General features: G+C 33.5%; 1 protein-coding gene across 2 annotated transcripts in view; it reads left to right on the top strand.

The window, feature by feature from the left end:
* TNKS (tankyrase) overlaps positions 1-27,450 on the top strand; it is a 216,116-nt gene that overhangs the window by 147,292 nt on the left and 41,374 nt on the right. For both annotated transcript variants that reach the window (XM_081269053.1, XM_081269054.1), the window contains exons 12-14: positions 17,210-17,381; positions 23,513-23,592; positions 26,796-26,941. In XM_081269053.1, the coding sequence (XP_081125179.1) occupies positions 17,210-17,381; positions 23,513-23,592; positions 26,796-26,941 (398 nt within the window). The remainder of the gene's footprint in view (positions 1-17,209; positions 17,382-23,512; positions 23,593-26,795; positions 26,942-27,450) is intronic.

The raw sequence follows: 27,450 nt of genomic DNA, 5'->3' as shown, positions 1-27,450 counted from the left end.
CTATTTTCTCTTGTGAATCATTTTAGAAAGATTCAGTGAAAGATTCAGTGAGATAACGTTATCTCAAAGCCTGTCCTAATCATCATTACTCTAGATCTGTAGTTCTCAATCTTTATCTGCCCTTCATGTGCCCTTCATGTGTTCATCAGTGGAGCATGTATAATTTTAAACATCCTGTCAGTGATGTAGAATGACTTGCAGAATAGAATATCCTCCCTAGTCTTTCCATTACAGCAAGTAAATGGAGAAGTCTTGCAATTATGTGTTTTAAAATCATACTAAGACAAAGTTATAAACAATAAAGTTGCTATCAATAGATCACAAAAGCCATATCAACTTCCATTTGCACCTTCCTTGATTCTAAGGCATTATGCTATCCCTCAGGGTTGGTGCATACAGTGATTAATGTGTTAGTTTTTAAAATATGTGTTAATGTGTTAGTTTAAAAAACAAAACAAAACAAAAATTCCTGTGACAAAACCCACATGGCTACTCTTGGGCCCAGTTGTTGCTGTCTTGACATTTTCTTTCTAGGAAATCTAGAAATTCTATTTGATTTCTAAGCAATGCATGGTTTTCATTTGACTCTAGAACTACATTCTAAATGAGCCGCACTATACTATAATTTGGATTCAGCCCTCCTAACACTGCGTACACCATCCTGCTTCTGCCCCTTCCTCCTAAAGAGTCAAGTATCCCAGGATGAGGAAGAAGAATTTTGGAGGAAAAAATTACCATTAATTAATTTGTCTTACCTAGCAGATACTAGTAATATTTTTTTGTAAGTCAAAACATTATTTTCCCCAAGTGTTGGTGATAAAAACAAATTTCAGGTTCATCGTGCATGTTAATTAAAAATATTGCATATGTAATTTAGGCATGCTTTTGAATTTAGAATTCCTCCACTTTCTAGTTTTGTGATCTTATATTAAATGTCTCTGAGCCTCAATTGACTCATCAATGTTGTGAAATAAGCCTGAGAAGACATTTATCAAATCCATTTATAATTAGTTTTGATCTACCTTAACAAATATTTACAAAATGATCAAAACTGTGCTGGATACAGTGGGAAAATACCAGATTGAAAGTAAATGCAATTACTGAACTTGAGTGTAGTCCTGAATTAATTTAGAAACATTGGTAATAAGGAAGGAAGAGAAAAATGAAAGCCACTTAGAAGGAATTATTATATTAATTGGAAATGAATTGGGCATTAGAAGCACTCAGAAAATGGTGATACAATTAGAAGAAAACTAGAGAGAAATACTGGTTTCCTGTGCCTTAACAATGAGTTTAATTGATATGATAGAGGGACATTTAGGTAAAATCAGCAGTTAGAAATGTAGCACTAGAGTATGAAAGAGAATTTTGGATTGAAAAGACCTGTTGGAGAGACATCAGTATAGTGATTATGTTGTGGGAGGAATTAAGGGTCTCTGGTAGAGAGCATGAAAAGACAAGTTGAGGGTTACGGAAAGAATCTTTGAAGATTTCTGAGGTTTATTGAGCAATAATGGAAAATGTTAAGTGAAAGATCTATCACCGTGTCTAACTATACAACAGTAGTATGAGATGCAACAGGTGATGAGTGCCACAGAGAGAAATTAAGGCAGATAAAAAGACATTTAATTTGGCAATTTTTATATGCCAGATTTAGCAGCTTTTGAAGGAGATGTTTTAGAGAAATAAAAGTTTGTATCCAAGTATTGATGATAAATGCCCTCAAAACGTGTTTTGCTGAACATTTTAATAAAGAAATTATAGCTGGCTATGGTGGCACATACCTGTAATCTCAGCGGCTCAAGAGGCTGAGACAAGGGTGTTAGGAGTTCAAAGCCAGCCCCAGCAACATCGAGGCTCTAGGCAACTCAGTGAGACCCTGTCTGTAAATAAAAACACAAATTATGGTTGTGGATGTGGCTCAGTGATTGAGTGCCTCTGAGTTCAATCCTTGATACAAAAAAAAAAAATTATATCAAAAATGTGGGCAAGTTTTCAAGGATCAGCACAGGAGTGAAGCAGAACTAGCAGAAAGAAGATAGTATCATCATCTTTGACCTGGAGAGGGTAGTTATTTGGAGATGGCCCCTGCTCTCTTCCTAATGTCTGCTGTTAGCCAGATTTAAAAGACTACAAGAGACTGTTGATTTGGTCCTATGAGTAATTTTCCCAGGATGCAGAATAGGATAGAAAATGAATCTGAAGAAACAATTAAGCGATATTCAGTTAAATGTTAGAAAACAGATTGCTAATAAGATAAGGAAGATTAGAAAAATTTAAAATTAGAAGATTAGAAAAATTAAGAAAATCGCCTCATTTGGCTGGGGATGTAACTTAGTGGTGGAGCACCTACTTCACATATCCAGGGCCCTAGGTTCAACCCATAATACTGTCAAACAAACAAACAAAAATGTAGCTCCTCAGTGGTAGAGTCTTTGCCTAAAGTGTGAACCCCTAAGTTCATTCCACAATACTGTAAAAAAAGAAAGAAAGAAAATGAGGTATATTAGCCAACTCATTTGAAAAAAAATCTTGTGCTACAAGTTAACTTCTGTACCTTAAAAAGTTAATAACCATATTTACCATTCTCTAATTTGTGAGATTGTGAGGTTACATAAAGCCCAAACAAGTAAGACATGGAAGATTTTATTCTTCATGCAATAGTTTTTCATCATTATTGTTAGTCTACCATAGCATTCTGCACTCTGTAGTAGTGAATTACCTGGCATTCTGCAGTTTATCACTAATGAATTGTCTGCTGTCATTATTGAGAACTTGTTCTCCAATTGCATTTGACATTAATATTTAAGAACAAAAAATTTAATTTAGAAGTGTTTTTTTTATACATAAGCACTACTACATTGTCATTTGCATCCATCTGTTAAATGCATGAAACATGAATGGATTTCTTTCAATTTGTTCATTTCTTAATTGGCTCATTATATCATCTGTAGGCAGATATGGTGACAACAGTAATTGGCATTTAATGGGCTTCTTTCTCCGATTGAGAAGTGATCACAAGTCTTTGCTCGTTTGGGGGAAGTGTGCTTATTTTAAGGTTTCCATTAATGCTATTCTAGAGGAAGATAGATAAGCTTATTAGCTAAAAAGTGTTAAAATGCTTTTAAAGATATTTTGGAACTAAAAGTTTAGTTTAGAAAATAATATCTAAGATTTGTCCACATCAAAATAATGTCCATTGGGCTAATATCACAAACATGTTTTAGTTACCAGTTGAATCTGGATTAACCACAAATAGAAATCGGTTATTACTTTTGTGAGATAACCGTGTTTATCCCCCAGAAGTAATCTGAAATTATTTCTGAAATTCACATAAAAAGACAAAAAAAAAAAAGAATTTGGAAATGGTACCTTAGAATGGCTAAATACCTTAGCCATTCTGTATGTCTCTTTCTCCTCTCTTTCTCAGGCTTCATTATTTCTTTTCTCTGCCAGTCTTTGTTCACCTGGTTCATTCTTCTTCCCACAGACTGGAGTTTTCTGTTTTATTTCTCTGTAGCCTATGTGGTTTTTGTAGACTCTACTCTATAATATCTCCTTGACCTCTAGCTGATGCACTCTCTCCCAAGTATCAGACATGAGAAAAGGAAAATATGAGTGAGTTTTGAACTTGTTCAGCTCAGCCTTTGGATTAACCTTTTCCATTTGTTATTTCTCAGGGTATAAACTAGGTTAGTGCCCTTTTACTAAAGCACAGTATATACCATTATATTATTCATATATACTACCTTTTAGGGAACTTAAAATTGTTTCTTTTGAAATTCCTCATAAATTTTGAAGGTTTACAAATAATAATTCAAGTTCAGTTAGCTAACAGAAAATAGTATCTTAATAGTGAGTTCACAATATATTAAAGGATTAAAATCCTTCTAAAATAAGATATTAATAACTATCAGAGTTCTAGCTCAGAATTAAATTTGTGGTCATTTGTGTCTTTCATTCCTTATAAAAGATGATTTAACCATATATATACATACCACCAAGGATAATTATGACCTACACTTACTTTTTGGCCCAGAAAGAAAAGGGAGGAAGAAAAAGATCTCATAATCCACTTGAAAGGCACATCCCCAATGACCTGAAGACCTTACACTAGACCGTACCTTTTGAAGATTCCACTCCCTTCCAATAGCACTACCCTGAGGACCAATCCTTTAATCATGGTCCTTTGGAGGACATTTAACATCCAAACTATAACAGTGATATTCAACAAAATCAGCTATTTGTTTTCATAAGGAAAGAAGATAAGAAAATAGTTTTTCTTATCTTCAAGAAAAGAAGATTTTAATATACCTACTGTCTGTTCCCCTAGGTTCTAATCTCTGTCTACCAGAATTTGTCCTGTTTCAGATTCCTATCTTGTGGTGTTCTTCTGTAGATGTATTAATCCCTATTACTTTTATTACTATTAAAAATATTTTTTAATATTTTTTTTAGTTGTAGATGATCACAGTACCTTTATCGTGATCTTTTATTTTTATGTAGTGCTGAGAATTGAATCCAGTGCCTTAACATGTGCTAGACAGGTGCTCTACCACTGAGCTACAGTCCCAGTCTATTAACTTTTTAATGCTCACATTCACTTTAAATTGTTCTGGTTTGAGGGAAGAAAAATACAATGTTACTCTAGTTAAAGGAATAAGAGATAGTTTTCAATCCTCCAATTATTTGAAATCTTTTTAGATTGAGGCATTTAAAGTAAAGCTATAATGTTAACAATAAATGCCTAAATACAGAAGAAGTTAAAGAATAGTTCATGGTTAATTATCAAATGACTGATAGCTATAAGTTTAGAAGACAGAAATGAATATAGCCTCAAAGTTAGGTGTTTGAAACTCGGCTATTCACACTGGTTAGAAGAAAGAGGAATTCCCCTTGGTCATTTCCTTGTTAAATGCAGAACTGTTTTGACATTTTTTTAATTATGATTTTTGTGACCTATATTTTTCATGCCAGATGTTGTGATTTTGGATCACTTCACTCAATTATCCATCTTCATGAAAATCATTTTTGCTGTCTAGATGGAAATAGATAAAATCTCCAGATATAAGAAAAGGGGGGGGGGGAATGTGTTTTGTCAGCCAAACATCTGTTATTCTTCTAACACCTTCTGAATATATAGTACAAGACAATCCTAAATGTTTAATTACCACAGTTGAGCTGTAACTTTAATTGTAGAGTTTTCCTTATTTGAGGCAGTTTTGTATCTTCAAGAAAATAATCTCTTTAGTGCTGAATGTTAAGTATTTTTGGTGACATCCTTTGTCATATCTTGTGGTAAAGATCATGATAGGGAAAATTAGAATTGGGCCTAAAAAAGACTTGAACAAAAAAATGGTTCTAAATTTCCTGGGTAAATATGTTTGTGGTTCCAACTAATAGGTATAAAGAATTAAATTATGTCTCTCTAAGAAGAATAAATCAATGCTCATATGTATCAAATACACGTGAAATATGTTTTAAGTTGAAAACACAAACAATGGACAAGAGAGCAATATAATGTGCATATTCAGTTTGAAAGTTCTTAAAAGAATCTTTACAAATGGCCATCTCATTTATTTGGTTACTTCAGCTTGAATTATCATGTAGGCACATAATTATATGTGTACTTCTAGACCATATTCTAGTTTGTTTTGGTTTTTAATTAAAATTTCATTCTTAAACATAGACAATATTTTAAAACATATTGTCATGTCTAATATTTTTGCCTGAATGAAAGGTATCAGTGTATGAGATCAGAATTGTCAATGCCAAGAAAACAAAAAATATTATTTCAGTGGCATAATTCAGCTCATTGTCCATATTCTATATTTCATTTGGACTTTTCTTTTCAGTGCTGCTGGTATTTATTTTGGATGACACACACAGGTCATTTAATCTCCTATATTTTCCCTATCAACAGAATGAATCAATATTATTTACCATTTGTGTAACCTAGTGGATAGTAGAAATTCAGACTTAACCTCCTTGAAACTATTAGAATTCCTTATAATGCTCTAGAATTGCAACAAAATAAATATATTGGCCTCAAATGTGAAACTCACAGCAGTAGCATAAATCTTACTGGCTGAAGTGTTAGAGTTGGAGGTGGGAAGAAACTATCATTGCAGATAGTTTCTACTGCCATCTAAAAAACAAATGTATTACTTATTCTGGAAGGCAAGCACATTTTTATATTTCTATGCCTTGAAACATTTCAGAATATATGGAAAAGAATAGTATGGCCATTCTTTATAGCTTTTCTATATCCCATGACTGTCTAAAAAAATAATAATAATCAAAGAAGGAGCATTAGGGTGATAATAAAGCCAAATATAAGACAGAATTCAGGACACAAATTATTATTGTTTCTTTTATTTTGAATTAATTAAAGGTCAAGTAGGTAATTGGCTTACCATCCAGTAATCAATTTCCCTCTTCTTATTTATAGAACAAGAGTTAGCAAGCATTTTCTATGAATTCCTTATAACAAATATCTCAAGTTTTGTGAGCTAAAAGACAAATTTAAGGATTTTATTTGTATACTCATGTAGCTGTTTGAAAATATCAAATCATTCTTAACTTGCAGGCAGTAACAAATACACAGCTGTTTGGAATTGACCCAGGAGTCATAACTTCCCAACTCCTGTAGAATTGTATGTTCAAATATGGATGACCATTTGCTACAGAGGAGGCTGGGCATGGTAGTCTCATTTTCCTTGCTAATGACTTTGTAGGCCTACATGTAGGAAATATTTCTGTCCTGGACATAAAGAAAAGTTTTGTGGAGGAGTAGTTTTCTTTTCTTTTAAAACAGGTATGTGAAACTTTCTTTTTGACATTGAATATTCCTGCATGAAGGTGAAGCCACCACCCCAGTTATCTTTTGCCCATAGAGGAAAAAGCTTGGAGTCCAAAGATTGTAGGACCTAAAAAATGTATAACATTTATTTCTAGTGAAGAATAATTCTTCCTCGACAAAAACAAAACAAAACAAAAAAACCTTTGTAGATCTGTTTTCCAGTATTATTCGTTCTTATCATACATATCATAGACAATTTTTTCTAGTATTGGTATTCTGTATGTCTCTATAGAATGAGTACTTTGATTACATTACTCTTTTTTTTTTTTTTTTAAAGAGAGAGGAGAGAGAGAGAGAGAATTTTTAATATTTATTTTTAGTTTTCGGCGGACACAACATCTTTGTTGGTATGTGGTGCTGAGGATCGAACCCGGGCCGCACGCATGCCAGGCGAGCGCGCTACCGCTTGAGCCACATCCCCAGCCCCTATTTCATTACTCATTGATAGTTTTCTATGACTTCTTGTATTGCTTCAGCTTTACTGTCTGATAAAACACTCCCATACGCTTTTATTGCTGATACTTCCTAGAGTTTGAGAGAATATCCTTTCTTAATTAAAAAAAAAATACACATTTATTGAAACAAAGAATTTCATACTGATCTGTTACCTCTCCCCCACATCCCTGCCAGCATGTTATTATTTCTATTTCTATTTCATTGTAATTTTGATTTGCATTTCCCTGATTGCCTGGGATGTTGAACATTTTGTACATATTTGTTGTCCACTTATATTTCTTCTTTTGAGAAATGAGAAATATCTGTATGGTTCTTTGTTCATTTATTGATTGGGTTGATTATTAGGTTTTGTTTTGTTTTGACATTGTTTTAGTGTTTTTTGAGTTCTTTATGTATTGTGAATGTTAATGCCCTGTTGAAGAAGTGGCAGGCAAAGATTTTTTCTTGTTCTGTATGCCCTTTCTTCATACTCTTAATTATTACCTTTGCTGTGCAGAAATTTTAATTTAATGCTGTTCCACTTATTGATTTTTTATTTTATTTCTTGAGCATTGAGGATCTTATTGAAGAAGTTGGTGTCTACACCTATATGATATAGTGTCGACTCTGTTTTCTTCTAGCATTTGCACAGTTTCTGGCCTAATTCCTAAGTCTTTGATCCATTTTGATTTGACCTTTGTGCAGGCTGTAAGATAGGGATCTGATTTTATTCTTCTACATATAGCTGCCCAGTTTTCCTAGCACCATTTGTTATAAAAGGCTGTCTTTTCTCCAACCTATTTTTCGCAATTTTGTCAAGTGTCAGATGGTTGTAGTTATGTGAATTTGTCTCTGTGTCTTCTATTCCATTCTGTTGGTCTTCGTGCCTGTTATGATGCTAATACAGTGTTGGTTTTGCTATGATAGCTTTTTAGTATAATTTGAAATCAGGTTTATTAATATCTCCAGTGTCTATCTTCTTGCTCATTTTGCTATTCTGGCTGGGTCTTTTATTCTTCCAAATGTATTTCAGGACTGTTTTTTCTATACTATGAAGAATATTTTTGGTATTTTAAAGAGAATTGCATTTGAGTAATATTAATTCTGCCTATCCAAAAATATCAGAGTTCTTTCATCTTCCAAGGTCTTCAGTTTATTCAGTGTTCTGTAGTTTTCATTATAGAGATCATTCACCTCCATGGTTAGATTTATTTCCAAGTATTTGTTTTGTTGAGATTATTGTGAATGGGGTAGTTTTCCTGATTTCTGTCTCAGAAGATTGATTATTGTAGTATAGAAAAGCAAATGATTTTTTTATTGTTAATCTTATATCCTGCTACTTTGCTGAATTTATTAGTTCTAGAAGTCTTCTGGTGAAGTTTTTCGGGGTCTTCTGGATATAGAATGATGTCATCAGTGAACAGAGGTAATTTGATGACTTATTTTCCTATTTGTAAGCCTTTAATTTCTTTCTCTTACCTGATTACTCTGGCTGAAGTTTTAAGAACTATATTGATTAGGAGTAGTGAGAGCAGATATCATTGTTTCGTTCCTGATTTTAAAGGAAATGATTTTAGTTTTTCTCCATTCAATATGTTGTTGGCTTTGGGTTTGTCATATATAGCCTTTATAATGTTAAAGTAAGCTTCTTTTATCCCTAGTTTCTCTAGCATATTTAACATGAATGGGTGCTGAATTTCATCAAAAGCCTTTTCTGCATCTATTGAAATGGTCATTTGATTCTTGTCTTTAATTTTATTTATGTGGCGAATTATATTTATTGATTTCTGTATGTTCAACCAACCTTGAATCCTTGAGATGAAACCTACTCAATTATGGTGTACTGTCTTCTTGATGTGTTTTTAAATACAGTTTGCTTATATTTTTTTAAAAAAGAATTTTTGTGTTGGTATTCATCAGGAATATTGCTCTTCAGTTTCCTTTTCTTCATTTGTCTTCATATGATTTTGGTATCAGGGTTATACTAGCTTCATAGAATGAATTTGGGAGTATTTCCTCCCCTTCTGTTTCATGGAATAATTTGAGGAAGAAGAATAACTTTAAAGAAGAACTGAGAATCCATCCTGTCCTGGTCTTTTCTTTGTAGGAAGATTTAATTTCTGCTTCAATCTCATTGCTTGATATTGGTTTGTTTAGGTTTTCTGTATCTTTGTGGTTCAATTGGGTCATATCATATGGGTCAAGAAATTTGTCAGTGTCTTCTTGATTTTTCAGTTTATTGACATATGCATTTTCAAAATAGTTCTAGTAATCATCTGGATTTCAGAAATGTCTGTAGTGATGTATCTTTTTCATTTATAATTGATTTTAGTCTCCTCTTTCTTTTGGTTAATTTGGCAAAGAGTTTAAAATCTTGGTGGGGTTTTGTTGTTGTTGTTTTTTCCTGAAGAACTAACTTGGTTGCACTGATCCATTGTATTTTTTTTTATTCCAAATTTCACTAATTTTTAGCTCTGATCTTGTTTCCTGTCTTTTTCTTATTTTGGAATTAGAACAGCCTTCATATTATCCCAGAGAATTTGATAAGTTGTACCTCTGTTCTCATTTGTTTTTAAGAATCAAATTCTTGATTTCTGCTTTCATTTCTTCTATGATCCATTCCTCATTTAAGTATATTGTTCAATTCCATGTGTTTATGTGGTTTCTGTATTTTTTCTTCTGTTGATTTCTAATTTCATTCTGTTATGTTCTGATAAGATTTTATTAATTTTTTTGTTTTTGCTAAGATTTACATTGTGACCTACAATATGACCTGTTTGGGAAAAGATACCATGAGCTACTGAAAAGAAAGTGATTTAAGGTGTTTTGGGGTGAAATATTCTGTAGATGTATGCTAGGTCCCTTTAATTTATAGTATTATTTATGTCAGAAGTATCTTTGATTTTATTTATTTATGTCAGGTGTTTGGATGATCTGTCTTTTGGTGAAAGAAATATGTTAAAATTGCTCAGTATTATCTATTGTATTTGGGCCTATTGGGGATTAAATGTCTAGAAATTTTCTGTTTTGTCCTTCCCCCCCCCCCCCCCCCGGGGAACCCAGGGTCACTTTACCACTGAGCTACATCACCAACACATTTTATTTTTTATTTTGAGACAGGATCTCCCTAAGTAGCATAGGGCCTTGCTACGTTTCTGAGGCTAGACTCAAACTCGTGATACTGAGCCTTCCATGTTGCTTGGGATTATAGGTGTGTGTACTACTGCACTCACTAGAAGTATTTTTGAAATGCAATTAATTGCATCTACCTTTGGGACATAAGTATTATCATTATATTTTCTTGTCACATTATTTCCTTTACCAATATGTAGTGACTTTCTTTATCCTGATTAATTTTTTTGATATTTTATGTCAGATATGAGAATAGCTACTACTGTTTGTTTTCAGACTTCATTTGCATGGAATGTTTTTTCTGTCCTTTTACTTTTAGCCTGTATATGTGTCTTTACCTAGGAGATGATTCTCTTGCAAACCACATATAGTAGGTTCTTGTTTTTAAATCCATTCTGCCGATTTCTTTTATTTGGAGAGGTTAGGGCTTTTACATCCATTGTTGTTATAGACAACTGTTATTATTTCCTGCCATTTTGGTTTGTTTGCTATTTTCAGTTCCTTCTTAATTTTCATTTAGGTGATTCTTCTTCTGGAGATCTTCATCCATTTGGAGCCATAGCAGGTTTTTGTTTTTTTGTTTTTTGTTTTTTGTTTTTTTTTGAGTATTCTGTGTATATCTGAAGTATTTTTTGTAGTGCTGGCTTAATGGTCATGAATTCTTTTAATTTCTCCTTAAGATTTTATTTCTTCCTGAATTCTGAAAAATAGCTTTGCTGGATATAGCAGTCTTGATTGGCAATTGTTTTCTTTCAGAACTCAGAATATCTCATTCCAAGCCCTCTTTGATTTTAGCATGTGAGTTGAGAAGTCAGGAGTGAGCCTTACTGGTTTATTTGTAAATGTAACATGACATTTTTCTCTTGCAGCTTTTGTTATTCTTTCCTTATTTTCTGTTAGTCACTTTGATTACAGTGTGTCTTGAAGAGGTTTCTTTTTGATCTTGTCTATTTAGGATTCTGTATGTAGATGTCCATCTCATTTCTAAGGTTTGGAACTTTTTCTACTATTTACTGAAAAGGTTCATAATGCCATTAGCTTGTATCTCCTTCCTCTCTTCTATCCTGTTGGCTCTTAAATTTGGTCTCTTGATATTGTCCCAGAGTTCTTGTATATTCTAATTATTGTCTGTTATTACTATTTTTATTGTTTTTTTCTTTATTGAGTGCTTAGTATGCACATTCATATACCCTCTCTTGAGGGCCTGAAGTTCTGTCTCCGAGGCCTAAAGTTCTATTTTTTATGTAGTGATATTTTCAAGTGAATTTTTTATTTGATTTATTGTGTTATTTCATTTCCAGGAGTTCTAATTAGTTTCTTTTCAGTGTGTATTTCTTTATTAATAGTTGTTCACTTCCTATATTTGATCTTTTTGTTCCTTAGACCTTGTTTTAGCTTATTGACTATTTTAACAATCAGGTTTTTTTAAAATAGTTTTTCTCTGGAATTTTATTCACTTCCATATCTGGATTCCTTTGGTGGTGGATTTTAAATTCAGGGGGAAGACTTGTTTGCCTGTTTCCTCATGTTTTTAGAGCCACTTGTGTGGCTATTAATATCATTTCTTTTTTATGCAGTATCTTTTTGGTGTGTATCTACATGTATCCTTTGGTATGGTTTGTAGTAATCCTGTATTTTAGTGTCTTTTAGCTTTACCACATAGGCTCAGTGTTAATTTCAACCTCCAGTGCCACTTACTCTACTGCTATAGAACTACTGATTTAATTCAGTCTTGGAGAGTTGCTACCATACTATGAGTTCCCCAAGTCCTCTTGGGACTTCTGTTTTTGCTGTGTGAGTAGATATACAGGAGCGAGATCTGGGGTCACCCAGTAGCTGATCCTTCTTGGAAGGAGCCGGTCATTTGTTTGGGGCTTTGTCTCTTTTTTAATTTTTTTTACTGGTCAATCATAATTATACATAGTAGTGGGATTCATACATGCACAGAACATAAGTTGCTCAGTCTCCTTTCGTGTACTATCCTTTTGCCTTCCCTCTTCTTTCCTCTCAGCCAGGTTTTATTTAGATCCTTGTTTTTGTGTATTTATTCTTGTTCTTTTTAGTTATAAATAACATTAGTATTCATTTGACATAAAAGCATGGAATATAATTTTTTCTAATTCAGTCTTCAGTACTTCCTTTCTCCCCTCCTCTTTCTCCCATTTCCTTCCATCTACTCTACTGATCTTTCTCCTATTATAGTTTTTTTAAATTTTTGTCTTATGGATATGCATGATTGTGAGATATCTCTCCTATGTATTGAAATATTGTTGAGCTCAAGTGTGACTAGTTCATGCATGGAGTTAGGTTCACTGTCACTTGGCTGAGTTGTGGGTGTAGCTTAGCAGCAGGATCTGAACCCAGTGATCTTGTAGTATTCCAATGGCTCCCAGCACCTCATAAAGGAAGGGGGAACATGTAATAGCAATACAATCAACCAGTAATGTAGCTTTAAATGTCTGGTGTCTACTCTAATGTCTACAAATCTAATTGTCACATAAAGAGAGATGATGGGGTCAGCATTTAACATCAGCACCAACAATAGACAATTGTACTAGATCTAATAACATTAAACAACAAGTGTCAAATGTGTCATACACCATATTAATAACCACAACAACATTAATGGTGGGGGATAGAAATTATAGAAACTAAATAGTTATAACAGATAATAAAATTATAGTTCTTTAAATGAAGAAATAATATGGTAGAAAGGCAAGAGAAAGTGTGATGTATTTAAAAAGTGAACAAAGGGAAAACAGAAGAAGTGTAGTAGGTGATGGTTATAAAGAAGGAGGAATAAAAAATACTGAAAGTAATAAAATAAGAGAGGAAGAGGGAATAAGAGGTTTTGCCTATTAATGGGAAGGAAAGTGAAGAAGGAATAATAAGAACAAAAAACAAAGATAAGAACAAACAAATCAAACCAAAATAAACCCACATAAAATTTTACCTCTCCAGAATCAAAACAAGGCTAAATAGCAAACAGGTGAATTTTTTAAAAATAATTAAAATTAAAGAAAAATTACATGTATATATCTTAAATTCTCAGCATAGTGAAAACATTTATATACATAAATACAGAATAGAAGAAATAAAAGTAAAAATTGGAGGAAAATATTTTTAATGATAAATGGAAGGGCTTGTTTCTTCTGGAGTGGTCAAAACTGTTGGAAAGGATGGATGCTCTTAAGCCATTCTTTGTATTTTATATTTTTGTGCTCTGAACCCCTCAGATCAAGGACTGGGGGTTGTTAAATTCGACCTCTTTATGTTTTTCCCCAAGCTGCTAGGTGGTGTGGCCTGGACCCAAAGCTGGCTGTAGTAGTTCTCAGCTTCCTGTCTTACAGAATGTACTCTCCAAATGGAGCTGATGCAGAATTCTAAACCAGGGGCTTGGATTTACTCCTGACTGTCCTTTTGACCTTTCAGGGAGATATTTGAGGTTAATTACACACCCCCTCTTGCTGGACAGATGCTGATCTCTGTTGGACCTATGGGTCTCAGGGCCCTTTGGAAAATTTCACTTTTATAGTGGATCTACCTTTCCACAGTTCTCACTTATTCCACTGCTGTGTGTATAGATTTCCCAGGATCAGAGCACCTGTCTGACTGGTTTCTGGCCTCTTCCTAGCTGCTTGCCCATGCTGCCAGCAACAAAGGAAATTGGAGCCTCTCCATCCTCAGTATCTCTGGCCTGGATTGCCCTGGGCATAATCCTCTGTGCCTGTTTTCAGTTGTGCTGGTCCAGGCTCACTCTGGACCTCATGGCAGAATGGGTGGCAAGTGGCAAACTGCTGTGTAACCACTTGCAAATGTTTCTCACAACCACTCCACTCATCAGCAAAAGATTCTGATCACTTTTGCTTCTCAGCTTGCTCTACTAGTCTGTTAAGATGTCTCCCTCTCTGTCCCACAAGTTCTCCCATGCCAAATTTAGTCACAGTTCTTTTCTCTTTCTGCCTGTGTTACCTCTCCCCTCTGCAGTGTGCTGGTGGTGCTCATGCTGGTGTGTCTCTAATGTATTCTTTCTTGTTCTATATGCCAAGGTTCTGAGTTTCTGATTATTTTATTGTCTAGTGCTGAATTTAAGTGAATTCCCTCAGTCACCTACCTTGCTGAGAAACAGTACTCTTGCTGCTTGAATCTCAAGCTGTGGAACAGCTGGAGAGTGAACCCTTCCTCTAATCTAACATCTTCTTTCTCTTGTTCTCAAATGGAATTTTCTAGCTAAATCTAAAGGGTTTCTTCTGTAAATTAATTGTAATAACCATTTGTACACTGTTATGGTAGGTTTATTATTATAATTCATTGAGAAGACATGAAACTCTCCATACTGTGTGAAAGATGGGACATGAATGCTGATTTCCATATTGCACGTACTCATCTCTGTAATACATATATATAAAGAGAGATTTTCCTTACATAAAGTGTGTTTTTAGTGTTTAAAGATACTATATGTAGTTCATCTCCTCTGCAGTTAATCTTCTCAGACACTGGAGGTAAAACTGGCTGGTATTGGATTTATAGAGAATCTACATTGCCAAGGTATTTTTGAGGATCATTCTGATCAAAGGCAAATTTTAGCAATGATTACAGGAAATGAGCACCATCATAAAATGGGGATCCAGTGTAGTCTAATAAAGTTGGAATATATCAGGTCTATCAGATTTTGATGAAACAGTGATAGAAAAGAAGTGGCATAGGAATAAATCGGGAATGTTTTCAAATGGTGTACTGAAGGATTCAACTTTATCTGAAAGAGTCATTTGAGATCTCTGCTTTCTTAAAAGCTTTATTTTAGAGGAATAACTCTCAAGCGATATTCCTATGACTTAACAAGCTGGATTTCAAGTTTTTGTTACTGGAATTGAATAATTTAGTGTTTCTCTTACCTAATTTTGAGGAAAGTATTAGACTAGATCGTTTGCAGTTTTATGGTTTTTCTCCTATGATGAAGAAGTAACAAAAGAAATATTCATATCATAGAAAAATTTTAGTTTGGCAGTTGTGGTTTTTTAAATATACTTCAAATTTTCTTTATGTATTCATCTCTCAACAAACAATTAGGTTGTTTCCACAGCTTGGCTATTGTGAATAATTCTGGAATGAACATGGAGATACAGATATTTCTTTGAGATCCTGATTTCATTTTCTTTCAATGTATACCTAGGAGTAGGATTGAAGGATCAGACAGTAGTTATGTTTCTAATTTTTTAAGGAACTTCAATACTATTTTCCACAATGACTGTACTGATTTACAGTCCCACAGCAATGTATATGTAAGGGTTCTCTTTTCTCCACATCCTTGCCAACACTTATCACTTATCTTTTTGGTGACAGCCACCCTAACAGTGTCAGGGACAGTTGTGTTTTTAATGTTGTTTTTGTATACATAGTCATTTTTCTGTCAGCAAATGTGATAGAATTAGACATGTTCGTATTTTTTTTAAATTTTTTTTTTGTTTTAATTAGACATGTTCGTATTTCATGGTGAGTTTCTTGAAAGAACATTAAGAATTTAAATGAACCCTTTTCTGAATAAGTGTGAGTTTTACTGGTAATAATGAAAGACTGGAAATAGGAAAACCAATTGTCTTAATATTTTATTTTTCTAACCTTCTATATGGGGGTACAAATGTCTTTGAACAACCAGCATATTTTTGAGAATTCACTATTTTCTCTTATCAAGAACTTTCTAACGGACTTAGAAATCTTACATAATACAGTCCACCTTCTCAATAACTTTAGTTTGATAAGTAAAATGTACCCTGATGTTATAATTTAAAAGTTAAGTGCTAAATTGTCATAAGTATTCATAATAGGAGTAATCATTGAGGTTTCAAGTAATCAAGAAGACTTCTTAGAGCAGGGGAGACTGGCAATGAATCTCATTCAGAAAGGCAGAAAGAAGAAATCCTCTAAGAACAGCAGTGCATGTACAATGAATGTGGACTTTGGTCTTATTTGGGTAGAGGATGTTTATTGGGACATCATGGAATACAAGTTAGAATCAAGATAGGTTTGACCAAATTATGAAAATGACTCAGAAAATTAACATTTTCTTAGTCTTAAAACTAGCTGAGTTTCCCTATATAAATTCTTTAAGGGTTTCAAAGGGAACATTTGAATCCTCGTATCATTTAAATATATTTGTAATTTAATTACACAACATTTCTAACCTGATAATGACCTTCAGACTTTATATGTAAGGTACATATAAAATATAAATTAATTTTGTGTTTAGAATTGACTCTCATCTCCAGTGTAACTCATTATAGCAACGATTTCAGAACATGAAAGAATTTTAAATCCAAGACACTTCTGGTCTCAAGATTTCAAATTAGAGATACTCAACCTGTAAAATAGGCATTTTCTAAAATTAGAAAAGAAATATATAATCAAATATTTTGATAATCTTTGCTTACGTATTTTATTGTCTTTATATTCTGGGAATAAGTGTAGTAAAACCCATTAATTCAAAAGTATTTGAGTGTCTTTCATGTGACAAGAGTGAACACAGACAAGAGGCCCTCTCTTACACTCTGAATGTCAAGGAGATTGGTAGAAAGAGAAAGTTGAAAGTAGACAGGAAAATGGTCATTCAGGGAAAGAAGGGAAGTCTGTGTTGTCAGAAGATGATATTTCTTTAGAACCAGTGAGCAGATGTTAATATCCATGACTTTTTTCAAAAAAACCTTTTTTTCATAGTTGATAGAATTTACTTGCTAATGTATAAAAAGATGTTCAATTTCATGTGCTCACCCAATGATTTTTCAGATGAATGCACTGGATACCCTGGGTCAGACTGCTTTGCATAGAGCTGCCCTAGCTGGTCACCTACAAACCTGCCGCCTCCTGCTGAGTTATGGTTCTGATCCCTCCATCATCTCCTTACAAGGCTTTACAGCGGCACAAATGGGAAATGAAGCAGTGCAGCAGATTCTGAGTGGTGAGTTAAAATAAACCGTGTCCTGCTCAAACTTTATACCAAATGTTTTAAAAAGTATCTCCTTAGAACATTTTCTTGGCCTGAATTTTTTCCCCCATGCCTTTCCCAACATGTAGTTTACTCTGTGACATTTCCTGTCTCTCAGTCTTCGTAGGATGAGGTAGATATCATGAGAAGGATGCAAACATACTTTTAAATTTTTTTCAATTTAAGATTAAAACCTTGACTCATGGGTGATAAGATCGAAGATGACTTAAAATTTATATAAACAGTATGGAATTATGGTAGTTCTAAATCTATCAAATAGAGAAAATTCATTCTTGTGATAATGACCTTTAATTAATTATTCTCATGTGTAATATTCTGATCTACTTTCTATCACTTTTAGCTTCAATTACACTATTATGAAATTATCCTTTCCCTCAATTTAAATATATTATAAAATCTTGCTAAAAATCACAGTAAATGCTTACTACAGTGAGATAGTTTAATTATTTAGTTTATTGAGGGAGATCAAACATAAAATCGATACAGAAGCAGGCACTAGCTTCTTAAGTCCCCACATTAAAGGAAATAGCACAGAAAAAATTTTAGCATACTGAAAAATTGTGAACTAAATACAAAAGAAAGTTAGTATAATTGACCCCTCCTTCGAATCCTTAACTTTGTGGTTTATATATCTTATAGAATCACATAAGCTAGAAGAGTAAAATGGAAAACACTACAGACTAGCAGGCAGAAGTCCTGGTTACTCTTTTTTACCTGTAGTCCAATAGCTCTTAAACTTTGTGAGGCACAATGTCCCCTTTTTAGTGAATATTTTATGACATCCTCTTTACTTTCCAGAAATGAAATTCAAAGATAATATACACACATATCTCTACAAATATCTTCCCTAAAATCTATATAAAATACCATTACTGTAAGGAGGAAAATTACAATTACAATTAAATAATTTAAAATTATTGTGTAATAATTTGGTCACGACTATAGTAGAAAACAAAAATTGCCCCTACAAATTTTTAATGGGCCCCCAAGAAGTACAACCCAGTAGAGAATCACTGCTACATCCTGAGATACACAACCTTCCAAGGCAGAGAGATGGAGATCATGGTGGATGTGTTCTAACTCAGAGCTAAATAGCCTCATGAAATAATTGTTTAACACTTTGAAAACTATTGATTCAGATTTTCTTTCCTCATGACAACCATTCTATTTCAGTCTTAGATGATTATCTTTAGATAATGAAAAAATACCAATCTAAGACATCTTCACCATCAAAATGATCTCACTGAAGGAATAAAATTCTCCATTATTGGATTTCAAGCTTGAACTATTTGACCAAGACTTATTTCCTGTTTCCACAGATCACTGAATTATTTGCTTAAGAAAGATGTCACTCTTAACTAGGACTTATTTCTGCCTTCTGTACAAGTTCCAGTAATTGTATAAAAATCGTGATTTTTATTAAAATATTCTAAATTTTTTCCCTACACTTTTTATGAGAATCATTTAGCACTGAATTTTCAGTTAATTCCTATAAGTTTTAACCTTATGTCAGGCAAGCTGACAACTATTGCATTAAAATTCCTAATACTGTAAATAGTTTGTAGAGACAGTCAACAAAATGGGGAAGAAAGAATTGAATAAATCAAGCAGATTTGATTATATAATGTTTTTAAATATAGCTCTGTAGTAGAGTGTTTGCCTAGCATGTGCAAGGCCCTAGGTTCCGTCCCCTGTATCACAAAAGCAAAGCAAAAATATTAAATGTCTCCTCAATAAATGCAGTTAGAATAAATGCCTTCTTGTGAATGATAACATTAAACACTAAATCATAGATGAGATGTTTTACAATTTTGATAATTGTGCTTTAAAATTGATTTGTAAGATTAGACATATAAGTCACTAGATGGTTAATTTTGGACATGGCAGAACTTTTTCACTGAATTTTTGTAATCTTTATTGCTCTAAAAAGATAATACCAATATTAGAGTATGCAGTGAAATAGTGCCGTTTAAGAGGGTTTTTTTTTTTTTTAAATGGGTATTGTTTTGTGTTTGGAAGAAGATAATTTTTTAAACTAATTTTTTTTTAAGAGAGAGAGAGAATTTTATTTTATTAGTTTTCGACGGACACAACATCTTTGTTTTTGTATGTGGTGCTGAGGATCAAACCCGGGCTGCACGCATGCCAGGCGAGCACGCTACCAATTGAGCCACATCCCCAGCCCCTTAAAATAATATTTATACCAGTTATTTATTTATGTGTTAATAGACTGAACCATGCACCAACTGAAATTTTTAATTTTGCTTACATTTATTAATCCAATTCCAGGTTATATTTACAATGACTCCTGAAAGAATGTATTAGTCATATAAGATATATATTAAGTTGTTGAGGTTATGTTGTGGATAATGTTTTAAAGGTTCATTTTAATATGCTTGCTAATACCAGAGTTGAGATCTATTTTAAAAACCTATACCTTTAGATTTTAACTTTGTAGTTGCCAGTTTACATGAATAAAGCTTTCACTGTAAATTTGGACAGTGTCCAAATTAATGTCAGAGTAAAGAAAACAAAATAGGCAGTTTTCTATGAATTAGCACTTTAAAAGTTCATTTCAGAAGATTTGGCTGTTTTCTCCAGACCAGCTCTGTCCCTATAGTTTGCCTATAGCTACCTATAACTTCATTTAAATTAGGGCTGGGCTTTAGCTCAGTGGGAGAGCACTACCCTTGCATGCAGAAGACCTTGGGTTCAGTCCTTAGTACCACCAAAATTAATTTAAAAAAAATAAGTAAAATTGAAAATTCATGAGTCACCACTGGCCACATTTCAGGTAAAAGTTACACATGTCTAGTGGCAACCATGTTAGATAGGGCAGATAAAAAATATTATATTGGGGCTGAGTTTGTAGCTCAGTGATCAGTAGTAGAGCGCTTGTGAGGCAATGAGTTCAATCCTCAGCACCAAATAAAAATAAATAAATAAAATGTATTAGTGTCCATCTGCAACTAAAAACATTTAAAAAAAAAACATTACTTACAAAGACAGTCTTCTGGACAGTACATTTAAGCTTTATTTTATTCTGAGTTATTCTGACTTTTTTTATCCCAGTGTGGAATAACCATTACTGTCCTCTAATTATTTCCACAGGTAAGGATTTAGGGACTTATGGTAACTAAATTTAAACCTTGAAGTTCACATTTTCAGTGGTATATTGAAATAAGCCACTAAAACTTGTTGCTAGTTCAGTGATCTAATACTAAATAAAGAACCAGGCAATAAGAGATTATATTAAAATAGCAAAATGGCTTCTAGCCTCTGGAAGATTTAAAAATTCTGGTGAGAATGACTAGGAGAAAAGTAGAAGCCCATCTCCAGTCTCTGACTATAGGTAATATATTTAATACAGAAGCCAGTGTACTTACAAAGGACTTAACTAATACAGTACTTACTATGTAAGCTACTCCTCTTTTGCCTGATTTCTATTTTTATTTTTATATCACTTCTTTTAATTGTACGTAACTTTATACAAAGTTCCTTCCAGTTAATACTTCGTTCACACTGTTTCTAAAAATGAGGCTGTTCTAAGCCAATAGAAGATTTTTAACAGATGCAGAGATCTACAGTTAGTATAGTAATTAATCAGTATCTTTATCTTCTTTACTTTCTGTTCTTTGACCAAGACTAAGTTACCTTTCTCACAGTTCTCAGAAGCCTTTATATATGTGTATAAAACATTTTGTTTGATGGGAAAATTACAACCTTTACTAGTCAGTCTCCATCGTGGTACATGTGTGAATATCAAATTGTTCTTAGAATTCAGCCATATTAATAGTATCTCTCAAATTATAAAACCTAAAAATATCCCAAGTTCTAATTCTGTGTACATAAACAAATCATCCCTCTTTTGTTTGTTCAAATAATAAGCTAAAAATATTACCTACAGATATCTAAAGGATGTTTTAGTGAGTTTTATCATCTGTCAATCACTGTCATAAAGACATTCTATACACACAGCGGCATTCTTACCTATAAATATAGTAATACCCACACAGAGAATGAAAGAAGATGAGACAGACAAGAACAGAATAAGACCAGCCAAAGGAGAGTTGAAGTTCGACATACACATTGACTGCAGCATTAAAATAGCAAGGAAATCAACTCAGCAATTGCTTTTTGAATTGTTCTCTATGTGAAAAGAAGATTGTTTGTCAGTTCCACACACTGACAAATGTTAGTTAAAAAGAAGAACAATTCAAAATGTATTTTATTATATGAAGCACACTTTTCTTTCCACTCTTTAATCTTAATACTTTATCTACTAAGCATTATAAATATGATCAAATAGTTTATCTTCCATTGAAGAATTTTCATAACTTATTCTATAAAAGTCTGTCTCCTGAACCAAAGCACTTTAGAAGAACTAAAGTATTTCTTCTGAAATCAGAAATCTTTTCATGGCATCACTTGATCTGCCCACTTGGAAAGTGGACTCAAAAAGGTGTCTCTGATCATAAGATGATACAATCTTAAATCTGAAATCGACTCTGAGGGAAGCCAACTCTCACTTTTTAAGTGCAAAAATTAAACTACTCTGTGATTTGTTCAAAGTTATACATTAGAGCCCTGTCTAAAATCCTAGTCTCCTGGAGCTTAGTGCTTTTGTGTTAATGTGTACGTGTGCATTATGAAAGCCATATTTAATGCCCATAAACATATTTTGGATGATAAATTATAAATTGTTTGCTTTAAAAGCCTATTTTGTTTGGGTCAATGTGAAATGGATTTGTAGTTTGTTTATATTGAATTAATCAAAATACATCATTTGTCAGTCTTTAGACTTAGCAGTCAAGCTTAATGATATTCTTTTTAGCATTGGTATCATACCTTCCAAGTATACAGACATTTTTAATTGCATATCCTTGAAACCATTCAATAAATGTGAATTAAACAAATGTACATAGTAGGACTTTTTTATTCACTGATGATACTTTATAAGATTGTTGGGGACCACAAATCAAGTCAAGATGGCGCCTGGCAGTTTGCCAGGAGGAGTGGTTTGTGAGGCAACGCCACTGAGCCATTAAGATGGTAGGGATTCCTTATTGGTTGATTGCTGTAATTGGATGATGCTAATTGAGTCAAGCTGTGTGTAATCAGTTAGGTGTATATATACTGCTGTTGTTCCGAAATAAAGCAGTTCCTGCTTCAACCTTCAAGTTGGTTGTCACCTCTCGGTTATTTTGCCCAGCCAGACTGCGGCATAAGATCATTCCAATTTCCTATGTAATGCTTCTGTTTTATATTGAAGACATTAAAACTAAAAAGAAAAATTAAACTAAGTAGTAAAAGTCAAATGGCTTCCCTAGGTTTACATAACAAATCCAGGACAAAGTTTTGCTGCAACACTTTGTAAAACCAATGTATCATAAAGATGTATTTTTGATCTCTTGTCCTAGGCTTTCTCACTTCACTCCCTTTTGTTAAATCTTTGGCCAGAAAATTGGAGGGATAGGATAGGATAGTAGGGATAGAAAATTATTTGTGTGCATTAGAAGTTATTTATTTTTTTTATTCTTTTTTTTATTGATTATTCAAAACATTACAGAGCTCATGATATATCATCTTTCATACATTAGATTCAATTGGGTTTTGAACTCCCATTTTTACCCCAAATAAAGATTGCAGAATCACTTCTGTTACATACTCACATTATTGCATAATGGCATATTAGTGACTGGGGGGAGAGAAAGGGAGAGAGAAGGGAAAGCATATGGAAATTGTAGGAGACCTTCAATGATACACAAAATTATAAGAGGTTATGAGGGGCAAGGGGGAGGGGGAAAAAGGGGGAGAGAATTGAACAACAGCAGAGGAGGTAGAGAGGGAAGATGGGAGGGGAGGGGAGGGGGGACATTAGAAGTTATTTAAATTTGGCTTGGGGTGATACCTAGATTGAAGTAAGAAAGCATTTATTTCTTATCTGAAAAATTGGGGAAAAAAACTTTTATTACATCTTAGAAATTTCCAACCCCCTAATCTCTTTCTGTTTATCAAATTGTTTCCCCTCATTAACTGGTCTTTAATTCCCCAAGATCAATAGTAACCTTTCTTTTATTTAGAGAGTACACCTATTCGCACTTCTGATGTTGATTATCGGCTCTTAGAGGCATCAAAGGCTGGTGACTTGGAAACTGTGAAGGTAAGTAAGTGCCTTTAATGTTTGGGGCAGCACTGTTGAACTTTGCTATCCAGTTCATTTTTAAGCTTCTTAGTAAAATTACTCAAATCTGAGCAATTAAAAACATTGATAGTTAGAATATATTCATAGATAGGAGAAGTCTTTAACTTTTTGTTTGATGGGAAACAAAACAAACCTACCAAGGATTTCCCAGCAAGTACCATGTAGCAGCAGAAGAAAAGATAAGCATACTTTTTAATCATTTTTCTTCATGTTGCATGAAAGCTGTTCATTTTCACTTATATTAATTAAAGTGCTATTATTTTAGATCATATTCACAAATAGGTAAACCAGTTTAAATGAAGGCATTAGTAGGATAATGTTTAAAATTATGTTTCTCAATATTTTTCCAAAGACTCTCATATTTGTTTTAAGAAGGCATTCTTATGGCATTGTTTATATGCACAAGAAGAGTTTTCAAAATTTTATCACTCTTTATTTGTATTATAGAAAAAAGATTATAGACTAAACTTTGTCAAATATGAAATTCTAATATTGAATATGTTTTTCTTTAATAAAGAAGACCTGATTGCCATCTGTGATTATTCATTTAGGGATAAAGTTAGCAAAACAAGAATTATGGCTTTGTTTTTGTTTCCATGTTAATTTCATGTGTTTTGTATGTAACAAGCAAATATATACTATAACTTTCAAATTGTCTCAACAACACATTCACAGTGAAGGCCAAAGTTAATTTTATCAGTGGAGTGCAAATGTCAAAAGGAAACAAAGCACAAATTAAATGAGTGTTAGGTCTGGTAAATTGCTTTCCCAAGAGGCTTTAGGAAGTATTAGAAGTATTAGGAGAAAAGGCTGTTTGCTGAGTAAAGTAGTTGAATTTTTGAATTGCTTTGGCATTCAAAAATAAATGAAATGGAATGGAGAAAAGGAACTTAAATATTCAAAAAGCAAGTATTTAATAAGCAGGATGGGCATTTATGTGTGTGTGTGTTTCATTACCTGCCTCATTCCTACTTTTCAGTATTTTCTGTAAAAGTAATAATAAGCATTTAGAATGTTAAAATGGTGGTGGGGGTTGGGGAGCAGCAATATCAGAAAGCAGTTTCAGTTGTATAAGACTCCATAGAGAGCTGGGGTTTCAGCTCAGCAGTAGAGCACTCGCCTAGCACATGCGAGGCCCTGGATTCGATCCTCAGCACCACATAAAAAAATAAATAAATAGAATATAGCTATTGTGTCCAACTACAACTAAAAGATAAATATTTTTTTAAAAAGACTCCATAGAACGTGCTTACTACCCATCGTTACAGCTTTTCTGTTTAGTTTATATATTAATTTATTCATTTTCACTTGGTTTTGTTTATTGGTTTTGTTATTCATCTATTAATGTGGCTAAAGACAAGATATATGACCTGACCAGATCAAATTGTTTTTTAAACAGGACTTTAGATTTTTTTTTTTTTAAAGAGAGAGGAGAGAGAGAGAATTTTCATATTTATTTATTTTTTTTTTAGTTATTGGCGGACACAACATCTTTGTTTGTATGTGGTGCTGAGGATCAAACCCGGGCCGCACGCATGCCAGGCGAGCGCGCTACCGCTTGAGCCACATTCCCAGCCCCAGGACTTTAGATTTTAATTCCCATTTAGAGTTGATGAGCTTATGAGCTCTCTTTCACTAGCTAGACTTCTTCCTAAAAATTGTACCACCTGAAAGCCCTTGTTTTTGTCCTACCTTTGTGAATGTTTCTTTGTTTAGTCCATTTGTGCTTCTATAATGAAATATCATAGACTAGGTAATTTATGAGCAATGGTAATGTATTTCTCTTAGATCTAGAGGCAGGGAAGTCTAAGATCCAGGCATGATCAGGTTTAGTGTCTGGATGGGGCCAGTGTTTTGCTTTCAACGTGTCACCTTGTTGCCATATTCTTTGGAGGGAACAAAATGCTGTATCCTCACATGGCAGAAGGGGAAAAAGGAGACAGCACTGTGTGTAACCTCTTTTATAAAAAAGTCTTAATCCCAGTCATGAGAGAGGAGTACCCATGGCCTAATCCCTCACCTCTCGATACTGTTGTGTTGAAGATTAAGTTTCAACACAAATTTTGGAGGGACACATTCAAACCATAGCATCCCTACTCAATATCACTAAAAAGAGATCTTTCAGGTTCTTAGTTTGTATGTACTAATAGCTTGTTGCAGTGGCAGGAGTGGAAGCAAGCTTTACAGACAGTTCTCTCACTGAAAGAATCTGGTGTTCTTTTAAGCTGTAAATTATTGAAATATTATTACAGGAGAATAGGAAAGATGGTAGAATGAATCAGACACAACTTTCTTACATTCATATATGAATACACAACCAGTGAAACTCCACATCATGTACAACCACAAGAACGAGATCCAAATTATGACTGTATAATATGTCAAAATACATTCTACTGTCATGTATAACTAAAAAGAACAAATAATTTTTTTTAAATAGATTTCTATCACCACTGGTGATATAGCCTTTTGTTCTTTCTTTGCATCTTACTCTTTGAAACCAATATAATGGAGCCTATAATTTATATTGTGCTGAAATGACATTCAAAGGAGATAGGAGATTTGGAGGTTCAGGCCAAACTACAGTTTGACTTGTAGCGTTAAACATTGTCCCCTAACTCAAGAAACCATTGTTGACTGCATGTCTTTGCTATAGTGGATCAGGGCCAAGTGAGTGACCCAAACAGAAAAATATTATTTCCAGTAAGCTTTTGCTTACTTGATCAATGTTAGAGGGGACAGGAACTTTGAATCTGCAGTCACCCAGAGTTCTTAGTTGAACAGAGAATGGCTAAGAGCATTCTACTAGAAGCAGATATGTTAAGACAAGCAGTTGTGGGGAAGAAAGACATACAAAAATGAAAAGGGAAGACTTCTTATACTTAGAGATGCCTACTTTATTTTGAGTTTTATTGATTAGGATTTGGACTAGGAATGTTAACAGTGATTGATTTACTCTGTACATAGTTAGAAGTATTCATAGTCACTATAAAGCAAAACATAATGCCAGTTTTAATGTCATTTGTATTATTTAATCTTTGGAAATAAATATTCATTATAAAATCACAGCATATCCAAGATGTTACAATGTATTACAGCAAAATCTATGAATAAATGTTAATGACCTTTTTGTGTTTATCTCTATGTACGCACTATTAAAGCAACTTTGCAGCCCTCAAAATGTGAATTGCAGAGATCTAGAAGGCCGCCATTCTACACCTTTACACTTTGCAGCAGGCTATAATCGTGTGTCTGTTGTGGAATACCTTCTACACCATGGTGCCGATGTCCATGCCAAAGACAAAGGGTATGTGTTAAAATTTAGCTATTTGGGATTTATTCTCTTCATACTTCATAAAAATAAAAAAATATGAAGTCTTAGCTTTATCTCCATTGAAAAACACTCATATGAAGCCAGATGTGGTGGTGCACACCTGTAATCCCAGCTGCTCAGGAGGCTGAAGCAGGAGGATCCCAAGTTCAAAGCCAATCTCTGCAATTTAGTGAGATGCTGTCTCAAAATTTTAAAAATTAATTAATTAATTAAAGGGCTAATCATTTTTCATATGATCTCTAAGTGGTAAAGGACCCCTGGGTTTGAAAAAGGAAAAAAAAAAAAAAAAGGCTGGTTCTGGTAGTGCACAGTTGTAATCCCAGCTACTTAGGAGATTGTGGCAAGAGAATTACATGCAGGAGGCTAGCCTCTGCATTTTAGCTAGTCCCTGTCTCAAAATAATATACATTTTTGTTGCTTAAATTGTAAGTTAAAACAGAAATGTACAGTATAGAAAGTAAAAATTCCATTAGCTTATCCCC

This window comes from Spermophilus citellus, assembly GCF_964194105.1.
Source record: "Spermophilus citellus genome assembly, chromosome: 16".
NCBI classification, from domain to species: domain Eukaryota; kingdom Metazoa; phylum Chordata; class Mammalia; order Rodentia; family Sciuridae; genus Spermophilus; species Spermophilus citellus.
Note: the sequence above shows the minus strand (reverse complement) of the source record. Positions and strands in the feature narration are given on the sequence as shown.